The 15,187-nt window shown below is 43.0% G+C and overlaps 1 protein-coding gene across 1 annotated transcript in view; it reads right to left on the reverse strand.

Moving 5' to 3' along the window:
- LOC109911901 (dynein axonemal heavy chain 5-like) overlaps positions 1-15,187 on the reverse strand; it is a 274,289-nt gene that overhangs the window by 194,846 nt on the left and 64,256 nt on the right. The window contains exon 14 of the mRNA XM_048607992.1: positions 9,452-10,053. Coding sequence (XP_048463949.1) covers positions 9,452-10,053 — 602 coding nt within the window. The remainder of the gene's footprint in view (positions 1-9,451; positions 10,054-15,187) is intronic.

Genomic DNA, 15,187 nt, shown 5'->3' on the forward strand with positions numbered 1-15,187 from the left:
GTCAGCCTTCCTGCTCCTCTGATGCTGCTTGGCCTGCTGTGTTCATCCACCTCTACACCTTGTTATCTCAGACCTTGAATGAGGATGGGCAAAGATTTTCAGGGCTACTTTTTCATTCTTACAAATTCCTTCACAGGGTAAGATTCAGTCACATAATCATCTGTATTTGTGTCACAGACAGAATTAAAAGAATTCATCAAGATCTTCAATAATGAACACCGTCCATTAAATTTAGAGCCGCCAAACACAAAGAAACCTTAAATTTCCAAGATACCGTGGAATGTAAGTTAGCACAAGACAACAGCTTTAGGTTAGCAAAAGTTTTTCTTTTCAATAACTACTACAGATTTCATGAAATGCACATTAATTTGTCAGAAATTCATTACCTGTGACATCAGGTTTTACTGACACACTTCACCACTATTGTTTTGTGGACCAGCTCCCTTGGCGTCTCCCACCCTCTCCCCTCCATGTCATAAAGGACACATCTTTAAGATGCCAACGCATGTGGAATACTGCAAGTAGTCTCTGGCCTTGTGTCAAAGGAACAATGTGCTGGCCTTGGAGGAGGTTTACAAAATTGATCCCAGGGATGAAGAGCTTGTTATATGAGGATTGGTTGTGGACTCTGGGTCTGTACTTGATGGAGTTTAGAAGGATGAGAGGTAATCTGACTGAAACTTACAGAATAGTAAGAGGGATGGAGACCAGATGTGGAGAAGGTCTTTCCACTAGCAGGAGAGACTAGGACCTGAGGGCACAGCCTCAGAGTGAAGGGATGATCCTTTAGAACTGAGAGCAGGAAGAATTTCTTCAGCCAGAGGGTGGTGAATTGGTGGAACTCATTGCTGCAGAGGGCTGTGGAGGCCAAATCATTGAGAGTATTTTATACAGAGATAGAAAGGTTCTTGATTAGTAAGGGGGATCAAGGAGAATAGGGTTAAGAAACACATCTGCCATGATTGAACGGTGGAGCAGACTTGATGGGCCGAATGCTGGAAAATCGCTTACATGATACCCCTGTTTAAAAAGGGAATAAAGCAAAAGACTGAAAATTACAGACCCATTAGCCTAACCTCAGTCATGGGTAAGATTTTAGAGTCCATTGTGAAGGATGAGATTTCTGAATACTTGGAAATCCATGCTAAAATAGGCAAAGTCAGCACGGCTTCATCAAAGGGAGGTCATGCACGACAAATCTGTTAGAATTCTTTGAGGAAATAATAAGCATGTTAGACCAAGGAGAGCCAATGGATATTATCTACCTGGACTTCAAGAAGGCCTTTTACAAGGTGCCGCACAGGAGGCTGCTGAGTAAGATAAGGGCCCGTGGTGTTAGAGGCAAGATGCTAGCATGGATAGAAGATTGGCTGTCTGGCAGAAGGCAGAGTGGGGTTAAAAGGATCTTTCTCAGGATGGCAGCTGGTGACAAGTGGTTTTCCATAAGGGTCAGTGTTGGGACCACAACTTTTCACTTCATACATTAATGCTCTAGATGATGGAACTGTGGGCATTCTGGCTAAGTTTGTAGATGATACAAAGATAGGTGGAGGGACAGGTAGTATTGAGGATGCGAGGAAGCTGCAGAAGGATTTGGACAGCTTAGGATAATGGGCAAAGAAGTGGCAGATCGAGTACAATGTCGGAAAGTGGGAGGTCATGCACTTTGGCAAGAAGAATAAAAGCATGGACTATTTTCTAACTGGGGAGGAAATTCAGAAGTCTGAAGTGCAAAGAGATTTGGTAGTTTTAGTCCAGGATTCTCTCAAGATCAACTTGCAGGTTGAGTCAGTAGTTAGGAAGGCAAATGCAACTTTGGCAATTATTTTGAAAGGAGTTGAATATAAACAGGGATGTACTTCTGAGGCTCTATAAGGCTCTGGTCAGGCCACATTTGGAGTATTGTGTGCAGTTTCAGGCCCCATATCTCAGGAAAGATGCACTGGCCCTGGAGCAGGTTCAGAGGAGGATCACGAGAATGGTCCCAGGAATGAAAAGTTTAACAAATGAGGAATATGAGGACTCTGGGTCTATACTCGATGGAGTATAGAAAGATGAAGGGGGATCTAATTGAAACCTTCAGAATACTGAATGGCCTGGACAGAGTGGATATTGGGAAGATGCTTCCATTGGTAGGAGAGACTAGGACCCGAGGGCACAGCCTTAGAGTAAAGGGAAGACCTTTCAGAATGGAGATAAGTAGAAGCATCTTCAGCCAGAGAGTGGTGAATCTATGGAATTCACTGCTACAGAAGGCTATGGAGGCCAGGTCATTGAGTATATTTAAGATGGAGATAGATAGGTTCTTGATTGTCAAGGGAATCAAGGGTTATGGGGAGAAAGTGGGAAAATGGGGTTGAGGAACTTATCAGCCATGATTGAATAGCAGAGCAGACTCAATGGGCTGAATGGCCTAATTTCTGCTCCTATGTCTTATGGTTTTATGGTTTTATGAATGGCCTAACTCTGCTCCTATATTGCGTAGAGTGAGATTCAGCCAGCAACAAGTTCCTGTTTGGTTTGTTCATGTCGGATCTCTTTAGCATACCCTATGTAATTTTCTACCTTATTAATCACTATAACAATCCATTCAAATCAATTTTCAAACTCCAGTGGGAATCTCTGGCTGTTGCTCGGTACTTTGTTACTCCTTTTGCTGGAGTTTAATTCAAAGAATTCCTTCTTAGATCCCTTTTCTTTAAGGATATTCTTTACTCTCTTGATCTCTTGTAAATACTTCATTTGCAACTGGCTGTCCATTACTTTTACATATTTTCATCTTTTTGTGTTAAAGTAGAAAAGCTCAACCATAAGAAAGTGAAAAAGGCAAAAAAAAAAAAAAATTCAGTGCAATAAACCACACGAAAAAATGTCCTATATAAAAATCTCTTCTTCAGCAGCTGCTGTGCACTGACAAAAGTTCATTCAGAACTGCTCCTCATTGGCAGGCTGAGAACACCATGATTTCATTCTAAATGGCAAGACATCGTGCAAACACTAATTCTAATTCAAAATTATTTGAATGTCATGATTTTCATGCTCAGTGTGAATGGAATGGGGAGTCAATGAAATTTGAATTTGTGCCACATTTTGCCCCTTGCCTCCCCAAGTCGTAAGAAATCTGCCTACCAATAGAAGTCTTTAATATGCAAGGGGAAGAGCAATGAAAACAGAGAGAAAGTGCATCATTGGTATCCTCAGGGCAGTTTGCAACATTTACTGAGAAATAAGAAAATCTTAAATAAGTCCAAAGCTATGGACAACGGAAAGTCAGTAACCGAACCACCAGCCCATGCTCCTATGCCCGGAGATAGCAAGAACTGCAGATGCTGGAGTCAGAGTCAATACAATGTGGAGCTGGAGGAACACAGCAGGTCAAGCAGCATGCCCCTACGCCCACCCCTTTTCTTTACAGAAATGCTCACTTGCTATTGTATCTATTGCCAGGAATTGCAAAACAAATCAGTTACTATAGCAGCACCAAGTGGGCAAAATGTTTTGTATTCACAAATTCTGAAATAAAATAGTAATTCATACAAAGGCTGTTTGCTTATAGTTACAGTATCTCTTATGTAAGTATTAAACTGCTTTCAATTTGGGCAACCAATTGGCATATGTAATAATGTACCATGTAGCAACAATACCTTGATGAGTTTGAAAAGTTTGCAAGTGGGGAGAACACGGGTGTTTCAGGGGAATGTTATTTAGTTTTCTATTAATGCACAGCTTCTATCTTTGGCTTCCTGGAGTTTCCTTCATTTGCCTTTGGATACTGAGCAGAAAGAATCTATTTTTCTGAAACGGGCCATTTTTTTCAGCCTGTCTAGAATTTCTTTTGAACAACAATAGTAGCAATAGCAGCAACAGCAGCAGGAGAGGGTTAGTCACTTGGTTACATTGCTTGTGGATGGTAAGAACATGGTGGACTTTTCTGGCTGATAAATTCATTAAGTTCAAACTTCAAACTGCTGAAAATCAAATGGAAATAGAGATCTACCCATGCACCAATTTTAATTTAAACTCAAATGCTTCATGAAACCCCTGCAGTACAAATACAGCAAATAGGAGAAACCAGACGATAATCTTTCCCTGCACATTGCCATCTCTGCAATTGAGCGTCAAAATGCATGAATGCAAAATACATTGTGAACACATTTTATCTAAAACTGCCTAGTGCATTCTTTGTGTCTGTTGAAACCAAATGTACATCTTGCTTCTCATGGTTACTAACAAAAATAATTATAATCATTGCAAATTAACTTAATATTGTTCAACATTAGCTCTGACTAAAAGACAGTAAAAAACAGGAATTTCACCTCAAAACAGGTTTGAGAACAGAGGCAACTCAATATATGATTTCACACTCTCTGTCAGTGTCCCAGTTTGCTGGCACCATCCTACCCCCAAGCCATTTTCTGGAGGCCAGGATATGGGCAGAAATGCTGTATGTCCTTAAGTAGACGGTAACTCATTATAATACAGTAATTATAAAGTCAACAATTAGAGGCCAACTGGGATTTTCCTTGTTCTCCAAGATGCTAAGATGTCAGAGACAAGACAGCTTCCCAGGAATGGCCACTCGTCAGCAGAGCAAGGAACCAGTAACCTTGGTTTACATTGATGCCCCCTCCTTCACGCCTCCAACCTGGTGAACAACCTGGCTAGAACTAGTCAATAGCCACTGAGGATTTTCAGGAAGCCACAGTTGTCATTCATTCTGAGATTGTGAGATTCTGTGACTCTGTGAATATATCAGAAGTGTTGAGAAGGTATTCCAACGTGGAGTCAGGACACAGATTTGATCTCAATGTTAAGGTTCAGACCAAAAACACAAAGGTCAATGTTAGTCATTTATTTAAATGAAGTGCCTTTGTGTTGTTCTCTTTGGAAGAAGTTCTTCATTTTGGTTTCTTCCCACTGACAGAATTTTGAAAGAAATAAATATGACAAGCCTATTGACAAGATGATACATTTGAATGCATGTGAAAATATCCAATATTATGTCATGGACAGGCTGCTATCATATTTAATGCCTGAGCTGTGGAATCCTTGTTCCCAAGGTTTGTTTTTCAAATAACATGATGTAAACTGTACAGAGTGGTCCACTTAGGCATTGTCAAGCTGCAGTAAAACTTGTGATTTTCTTTATTCCATTCCCCTTTCAATAACCATCAGCATTCTATTTGTTTTCTTTTGAAATCACTGGCCGTACCTGAACATTGATTCAGGACACCACTGAGTTCTGCAATCTGTCTTCACTTAAATAATGTATTGTTTTTCTCTTCTTCCTGCCAAAGTGAACAAGTTCGCATTTTCCCACAATTCCATCTTCCAAATTTTTGTCCACTCACTTAATCTGTCCATATCCATTTGCAGACCATCCTCTTAACAACTTACTTGCCTCTGTTTTGGTGCTATTGTCAAGACTGGAGTCATAGAATTAGAAACACACTCTTCAATCCAAATCATCCATTCTGACCAAATATACTAAATTAATCTAGTCCCATTGGCCAGCATTTGGCCCTTATCCCTTTAAATCCTTCCTAATTATATACACATCCAGATGGTTTTTTAAATGTTGTAATTGTGCCAGCCTCCACCACTTCTTCTGGCAGCTCATTCCATATACACATTACCCTCTGCATGAAAACATTACCCCCAGTATCCCCTAGGCCCCTTTAAATCTTCCCTCTCTCACCTTAAACCTATGCCATCTAGTTTTGGACTCCCATACCCTGGAAAAAAGGCCTTGGCATTTCACACTACCCATGCCCCTCATGACATAATAAACCTCTATGAGGTCACCCCTCAGCCTCTGATGCTCCAGGGAAAATAGCCCCAGCCTATTCAGCTTCTCCCTATTGCTCAAACCCTCCAAACCTGGGAACATCCTTGTAAATCTTTTCTGAACCATTTCAAGTTACACAACCTCTTCCCAAAAGCAGGGAGACCAGAAGTGAGTGCAGTATTTCAAAGGTGGCCTAACCAATGTCCTGCACAGCTGCAACTTGACATCCCAACTCCTATACTCAATGCCCTGATCAATAAAGGCAAGCATATAAAATGCCTTCTTCACTACCCTGTCTACCCGTGATGCCACCTTCAAGGAACTATGAACCTGCACCCTAAGCTCTCTTTATTCAACAACACTCCCCAGGACCTTACCATTAAGTGCATAAGTCCTGCCCTGATTTGCCTTAACAAAATGCAACACCTCACAGTTATCTATACTAAACTCCATCTGCCACTCCTTGGTCCATTGGCCCATCTGATCAAGGTCCCATTGTACACTGAAATAACCTTCTTCTCTGTCCACTACACCTCCAATTTTGGTGTCATCTGCAAACTTACTAACCATACCTCCTATATTCACATCCAAATCAATTATGTAAATGATGAAAAGCAGTGGACCCAGCACCGATCATTGCAGCACACCGCTGGTCACAGGCCACCAGTCTGAAAAGCAACCCTCCACCACCACCCTCTGTCTCCTACTGTCAAGCCAATTTTGCATCCAAATGGCTAGCTGTCCCTGGATTCCATGTGATCTAAACTTGCTAACAGGTCTACCATGCAGAACCTTGTCAAACACCTTGCTGAAGTCTGTATAGATCACATCCACCACTCTGCCTGCATCAATCTTCTTCATCATTTCTTCAAAAAACTCAATCAAGTTAGTGAGACACAATTTCCCACACATAAAACCATGTTGACTATCCTAATCAATCCTTGCCTTTCCAAATACTTGTAAATCCTGTTCCTCAGAATTCCATCTAACAACTTACCCACTGCTGACACCAGGCTCACCGGTCTGGCTTTTTCCTACCACCTTACTTAAATAATGGAACCACATTAGCCACCCTCCAGTCTTCTGGAACCTCGCCCATGGCTATCGACGATGCAAATATCTCATCAAGGGGTCCAGCAATCACTTCCCTAACTCCCTACAAAGTTCTGGGATAAACCTGATCAGGTCCCAGGGATTTATCCACTTTTATGCATTTTAAGATGTCCAGCACCTCCTCCTCTGTAATACGGATACTTTTCAAGATATCACTATTTATTTCTCCAAGTTCCCTAGCTTCCATATCCTTCTCCACAATAAATACTGATGCAAAATACTCATTCAGTATTTAACCCGTCTCCTGCAGTTCCAGACATAGACAGCCTCGTTGATCTTTAAGTGGCCCTTGTCTCTCCCTAGTTATATTTTTGCCCATAATGTATTTGTAGAATCTCTTTGGATTCTCCTTAACTCTATTTGCCAAAGCTATCTCATGTTCGCTTTTGCCCTCCTGACTTCCCTCTTGACTATACTCCTACTGCCCTTTTACTCCTCAACAGATTCACTCTATCCCAGCTGACTATAGCTGCTATGTGTCTCCTTTTCTTTTACCAGAGCCTCAATTTCTCCAGTCATCCAGCATTCCCTACACCTACCAGCCTTGCCCTACACTAACAAGAACATACTGTTGCTAAACTCTTGTTATCTCATTTTTGAAGGTTTCCCACTTTCTGCCCAATTCTTTACCTGCACACAGACTCTCCCAATCAATTTTTGAAAGTTCTTGCCTGATACCAGCAAAATTGGCCTTACTCTACTTTAGAACATTAACTTTTAGATCAGTCTATCCTTTTCCATAACTATTTTAAAACATAGAATTATGGTCACTGGCCCCAAAGTGCTTCCCCACTGACACCTCAGTCACCTGCTCTGCATTATTTCACAAGAGAAAGTCAAGTTTTGCTCCTACTCTAGTAGCTACATCCACATACTGAATAAGAAAATTTTCTTTTACTCACTTAACAAATTCGTTTCCGTCCAAGCCCTTAACACTATGGCAGTCCCAGTCTATGCTTAGAAAGCTAAAATCTTCTTTTATTATAACCTCACAAATTTGCTTCTCAATTTCCTGCTGACTATTTTTGGGGCCTATAGTACAATCCCAATAAGGTGATCATCTGTTTCTTATATCTCAGTTCCACTCAAATAACTTCCCTGGACACACTCCAAGAACTTTGTCCCTAAGTATAGACATAATGTTATCCTAACCAAAAATGCCACTCCACCTTCTCCCTTGCAACCCCCTACCCGCCCCCCACCCCCCCCCCCCTCCACCCCCACCCCAACCCGCTCTCTATCATTCAAGTCCTGGAATATTAACCTGCAAGTCCTGCCCTTCCCTGAGCCATGTCCCTATTATTGCTACGATATTCCAGTCCCATATCCCCAACCATGCCCTGAGTTCATCTGCCTTACCTGTCAGCCCTCTTGCATTGACAAATGCAGTTTAATTTTTCAGTCTTACCTCATCCTCTGCCTTGCTCTTACCTTCCTTGACTATTTGACTTGCTCCTCTTCTCATCTGTACTAGTCGCAGACTTATTTCCTTTCTTACTATCTCTTTGGGTCCCACCCCATCTCTCTTACTAGCTTAAAGCCTTCCAAGATGCACGAGCAAATCTCCTGACAAGGATATTTGTCAGCTTCCAATTCAGTTGCAACCTGTCCTTCTTAAAAAGGTCATTTCTACCTCAGAAGAGATTCCAATGATCCAAAAATGCAAATCCCTGCCCCCTGCACAGCTCCTCGGCCATGCATTTATCTGCTCTACCCTCCTATTCCTTCTCTCACTAGCATGTAGCACTGGGAGTAATCCAGCTATTCACCCCCATTGGCAGTCCCTCACAGACGAGGATGATTTTCTTCCGCTCTCAGGGGGAGTCTGTAGGTGGCTGCACAGTCTGATGCAGCTTCCACAGGCTCTGTTACACTCACGGCAGAAGGTGGTAGTGGGAAGGGATGAGTGGGGCATTGGTGTGGCAGCGCTGTTTTCGCCTGGTTTCCACTTTTTCCTGACGGTAAGTCTCGAGGTGCTCGATGTCTTCCTCGATGCTCCTCCTCCACTTTGGACAGCCTTGGCCACTGATTCCCAGGGGTCTGTGGGAATGTGGCACTTTGCCAGTGAGGCCTTGAGGGTATCACTAAAGCACTTCCTCTGTCTGCCTGGCCTCGCCTGCTGTTTTCAGAGCTGGGAGTAGAGCACCTGCTTGGGGAGTCTTGTGTCAGTTATGCAGACAATATGCTCCGCCCATCGCAGCCGATTGATGGTGGTCAGTCCCTCAATGTTGGGGATGTTGGCCTGGTTGATGACACTGGTGTTGGTGCGTCTTTCTTCCCAGCGGATTTATCGGATCTTGCACAGGCAGCATTGGTGGTACTGCTGAGGGCCTTGAGGTGTCTGCTGTAGACAATCCATGTCTCACAGCCATATAGGAGGGAGGGAACCACCACAGATCTGTAAACCAGGAGCTCAATGTCAGATCTGATGTGGTTGTTCTCAAACACCCTTTTCCTCAGGCGGCCATAGGCTGAGCTAGCACAGCGGAGGCGATGCGGGGTCTCTTCATCAATAGCTGTTTTGGCTGATAGCACACTGCTGAAGTTTACGTTCTCTAAGGCCTCCCTGTGGACCTTGATGATCGGGGGTTCGGACTAGAACGCCAAGCCAGGTTGGTAGGAGACCTTCGTTTTGTGAATGTTCAGGGTCAGACTCGCTGTTATATATCTCCGTAAAGGTGCTGACCGTGGTCTGGAGTATGTCCTCTGAGATTGTACGTACACAAGCATCATCTGCATTCTGCAGCTCCGTGACACTGGTTGGAGTGACTTTGGTTTTGGCTTGAAGACAGCGGGGGTTGAATAATTTGCCGCAGTTTCTGTAAGTTAGCTGCTGGCCAGCGGGGAGCTTGTCTGTAGTGAGGTGAGGCATTGCAGCGAGGTAGATCGAGAACGGTGTTGGGATGGTGGCATAGCCCTGCTTGACAATGGTCTGAACAGGGAATTGGTCAGTGGTGGAGCCATTTGTCATTACAACAACATCCATGTCATTCATGGTGCTACCATAGCAGAGGAGGACGCTCCACAATGCTTCCCAATTGATGAAGCCAAAGGCCTTTGTAAGGTTGAAGAAGGCCACGTACAGGGGTAGGTTCTTTTCTCTGCATTTCTCCTGCAGCTGTTGCACGGTGAAAATCATGTCTGTTGTGCCTCTCTGTGGCCGAAAGCCACATTATGCTTCTGGGAGGAGTTCCTCAGCCACAGGGAGGAGACGGTTGAGGAGGACCTTGGTGATGACCTTTCTAACGATCCACAGCAGAGAGATTTCCCTGTAGTTAACCACAATTGGACTTGTTCCCTTTATTGAAAATGCTCCTGACCGTGGGATCTCAGAGCTCTCCCAGAATGCTCTCCTCTTTCTGGATAAGGCAGACTAGGGCGTGTAGCTGCAGCAGGAGATCTTTGCCTCCGCACTTCAATGTCTCAGCGAGATACCGTCTGCTCCAGCAGCCTTACTGTTTTTAAGCTTGTGGACGGCCTTCTCTACTTCGTGCAAGGCTGGGGCGTTGCTGAGCTCATGGTGTGTAGCCTCTGTGGGATGCTTTCAAAGACGCTCAAATCAACAACAGAGCCCTGGTTGTGGATGTCTCTGAAGTCCTTCCCCCAGCGTTGTCTGATGGAGATATTCAGATATACTAACTCTGAGGGCCTACTTTTTAACCTCTTGCCTAATTTCCTATATTATCTCTTCAGAACCTCATCCCTTTCTCTTTCTATGTCATTGGTACCAAAGCGTACAATCACCTCCTGTCGGTCACTCTCCCCTTTGAGAATATTCTGCACCCTCTCCAAGACATCCTTGACCCTAGCTCCAGGGAGGCAACACACCCTTTTAATGTCTCGCTGTCAGATGCTGAAATGTCTATGATAAATTCAGTCCTTTATCGTGATAACGGATCAGAACCTTGAATTAATATGAACATATTGAACTTTTAGATAAGACCATTTTAAAAAAAAAGACTGCAAGCCAAGCCTGACTGATAATGTAACTTCTAAACTTGGAAGGCACTGACTATAGAACACCTAGAATGTTGCACCTTGTAGGGTGCGCAGGAAGCTTCAAAGACTTAGACTTAAAAAGGTTGAAGTGCAAGGAAATCTAATTATCTCCTCGCAACAGGAAAACATTTCCTATGGGTTATATTCTAGGGTTGAAAGAAATTTTTGTAATTTATCCTTCCAGGAGCACACAAAACAAGAGTTAAAAACCAACTGTGGAGTATTTGAATTTCCAAATGGCATTTAGTAATGCATGTATGAAATAAGAATGTGATGTAAGTAGTGGGGTGCTATAGGGTTCAATCCTGGCCCCAGCTAGTTACAATCTATATTAATGAATTGGATGCAGGGATAGAAGGTACTATAGCCAAATTTACAGATGACACTAAAATAAGTGGGAAAGTAAGATGAAGTGAAGAAATAAGGAATTTACAAATGGATACAGATACATTACGTGAATGGAACAAGACTTAGCAGATGGAGTTTAATGTGGATAAGTGTGAGATTATCCATTTTGGTCAAATGAATAGAAAGGCAACTTATTACCTATACAGAGAGAAACGTCAGAGAGTTCTCCGGCGCACAGGGATTTCGTTGTCCTCACTATTGTAGGCAAATCACTACAAATTACCTTTAATTCGGATACTTGTTACAAAATCTCACGGATAATCAAGCACTGAAACAATGATTTAAATTTTATGGTAGGTAGTAACCAAAATAAGACCCCTCAAGTAAGCAAGTTAAACCTCACAACTCAACTTGGCCATTACCCGTTTGATCATGGAATCTGGCCAGGATTTCACCAACAGTCTCTGTGTCCAGGGTTCAATCCCTGTGCAGTATTGTTCTTTGAAGTTCTGCCATTGACTTGTTCAGGTATTGGGTTCTTATACGATTTTATCTCTTTCAAGTTTGTGGTGTGGCATTATTGATGATTTAATAGATCCTTTCATCCCCAACATTGATGATACTTCTCAACCCTGTAGCTAGCCTTCTCATCATAAGTAGCTCCCCTGTTCCTTGTTACATTCAGGATTAGCTGTCTGTTTAAAACACAGCTTTTCCTGCAAATAACCCCTTTATATCAAAGCATTTCTTCTGCTCGCAGACCTAATTACCCATTCTACATGGGGCAGCAGATTATCAAGCAGTTGATATCTCTTCTGTCCAAGGAAACAGCTTGTTTAGGTTGTTTTAACTTCTTTACAGGGATGGCTAATTCGCAGGTTGCTTTTAATTCTTTTTTAACAGTGTCTCCTTGTCTCTTTCATCTCAAGAAAGAGTTTATTCCAGAAAGAGTCATTGCTGATTCTTTCAATCCATGAAATTATTAAAGTTGTGAAGTTTATAATATCACATAATTTATGAATGGCAGAAACCTAGCATAAGGAAGGCAAATGGAACTTTTGCATTTATTGCAAAAGGAATAGAGTATAAAAGTAGGGAACTGTTTCTACACTGTATAGGGCATGAGTGAGACTAGAGTATTGAGCGCAATTTTTGTCATTTAACTTGAGGAGGGATTAAGTTGTATTTCAGAAGAGGTTCACTAGATTGATTCCAGAGATGAGGGCGTTTGTCTTATGAAGCAATTTAGCACTATACTCTCTGGATTTTACAAGAATGATAAGATCTAATTGAAGCATTTTATATGCAAAGGGGAATTGACGAAATAGACATGGAGACAATGTTTTGTCTTGTGAGGCAGTCTGGAATGAGAAGTCATGGCTTTAGGATTAGGGGCAGGAGATTTACAAAAGAGATGAGAATGAACAGCCAGCTGTCGTGGTGCATATTGGCACCAATGATATAGATAGTTAATGGGATGAGGTCCTACAAGCAGAATTTAGGAAGTTAGGAGCCAAGTTAAAAAGTAGGACCTCAGAGGTAGTAATCTCAGGATTGCTACCAGTGCCACGTGCTAGTCAGAGTAGAAATGAAAGAATAGGCAGGATAAATGAGTGGTTTGAGAGATGGTGCAGGAGGGAGGGGTTCAAATTTTTGGGACATTGGGACCAGTTCTGGGGGAGGTGGGACTATTACAAATCGGATGGTCTACACCTGAGCAGGACTGGAACCAATATCCTAGGGGCTGATTTTGCTAACGCTGTTGGGGAGGGTTTAAACTAATGTGGCAGGGGGATGGGAACCAAATGAGGAGGTTAGTGGACAGTAAGGAGGTAGTAACTAAAGCCTGTAAGGAACTAGATAATGAAGTCAGTGTGACTAAGGGGAAGAGTAGGCAGAGAGCAGATGATGAACGCAAAGGGACAGGTGGTCTGAGGTGCATTTGTTTTAATGCGAGAAGTGTATTAGGTAAAGCAGATGAACTTAAGGCTTGGATTAGTACCTGGAAGTATGATGTTATTGCTATTACTGAGACTTGGTTGAGGGAAGGGCAAGATTGGCAACTAAATATCCCAGATGCTTCAGGTTGAATAGAGAGGGAGGTAAAAGGGGTGGAGGAGTTGCATTACTGGTCAAAGAGGATATCACAGCTGTCCTGAAGGGCACTATGGAGAACTTGAGTAGTGAGGCAACATGGGCGGAGCTCAGAAATAGGAAGGATGCAGAAACAATGTTGGGGCTGTACTACAGGCCTCCCAACAGCGAGCGTGAGATAGAGGTACAAATATGTAGACAGATTATGGAAAGATGTAGGAGCAACAGGGTGGTGGTGATGGGAGATTTTAATTTTCCCAACGTTGACTGGAATTCACTTAGTGCTAGGGGTTTAGATGGAGCAGAATTTGTAAGGAGCATCCAGGAGGGTTTTATGGAGCAGTACGTAAATAGTCCAACTCGGGAAGGGGCCATACTGGACCTGGTGTTGGGGAATGAGCCCAGCCAAGTGGTTGAAGTTTCAGTAGGGGATTACTTTGGGAATAGTGATCACAATTCCGTAAGTTTTACAATACTCATGGACAAAGACGAGAGTGGTCCTAAAGGAAGGGTGCTAAATTGGGGGAAGGCCAACTATAGCAAAATTCGGCAGGAGCTGGGGAATGTGGATTGGGAGCAGCTTTTTGAGGGTAAATCCACATTTGATATGTGGGAGGCTTTTAAAGAGAGGTTGATTAGAGTTCAGGACAGACATGTCCCTGTGAAAATGAGGGATAGAAAGGGCAAGATTAGGGAACCATGGATGACAGGTGAAATTGTGAGACTAGCAAAGAGGAAAAAGGAAGCATATATAAGGTCTAGGTGACTGAAAACAAACAAAGCTTTGGAAGAATATTGGGAAACTAGGACCAATCTGAAACGAGGAATTAAGAGGGCTAAAAGGGGTCATGAAATATCTTTAGCAAACAGGGTTAAGGAAAATCCCAAAGCCTTTTATTCGTACATGAGGAGCAAGAGGGTAACTAGAGGAAGGGTTGGCCCACTCAAGGACAAAGGAGGGAAGTTATGCGAGGAGGCAGAGAAAATGAGTGAGATTCTTAATGAGTACTTTGCGTCGGTATTCACCGAGGAGAGGGACATGACGGATGTTGAGGTTAGGGATAGATGTTTGATTACTCTAGGTCAAGTCGGCATAAGGAGGGGGGGAAGTGTTGGGTATTTTAAAAGGCATTAAGGTGGACAAGCCCCCAGGTCCAGATGGGATCTATCCCAGGTTACTGAGGGAAGCGAGAGAGGAAATAGTTGGGGCCTTAACGGATATCTTTGCAGCATCCTTGAGCACAGGAGAGGTCCCAGAGGACTGGAGAATTGCTAATGTTGTCCCCTTGTTTAAGAAGGGTAGCAAGGAATAATCCAGGTAATTATAGACCGGTGAGCCTGAGTGGTGGGGAAGCTGCTGGAGAAGATACTGAGGGATAGGATCTATTTACATTTGGAAGAAAATGGGCTTATTAGTGATAGGCAGCATGGTTTTGTGCAGTGAAGGTCATGTCTTACCAAGTTGTTTGGATTCTTTGAGGAAGTGAGAAAGTTGGTAGATGAGGGAGGAGCTGTAGATGTCATATACATGGACTTCAGTAAGGCGTTTGATAAGGTTTCCCATGGTAGGCTGATGGAGAAAGTGAAGTCGCATGGGGTCCAGGGTGTACTAGCTAGATGGATAGAGAACTGGCTGGGCAACAGGAGACAGAGAGTTGTAGTGGAAGGGAGTTTCTCAAAATGGAGAACAGTAACGAGTGGTGTTCCACAGGGATTCGTGTTGGGACCAATGTTGTTTGTGATATACATAAATGATCTGGAGGAAGGTATAGATGGTCTGATTAGCAAGTTTGCAGATGACACTAAGATTGGTGGAGTAGCAGATAGTGAAGGGCACTGTCGGAG

The sequence above is a fragment of the Rhincodon typus genome, chromosome 2, assembly GCF_021869965.1.
Source record: "Rhincodon typus isolate 14 chromosome 2, sRhiTyp1.1, whole genome shotgun sequence".
NCBI classification, from domain to species: domain Eukaryota; kingdom Metazoa; phylum Chordata; class Chondrichthyes; order Orectolobiformes; family Rhincodontidae; genus Rhincodon; species Rhincodon typus.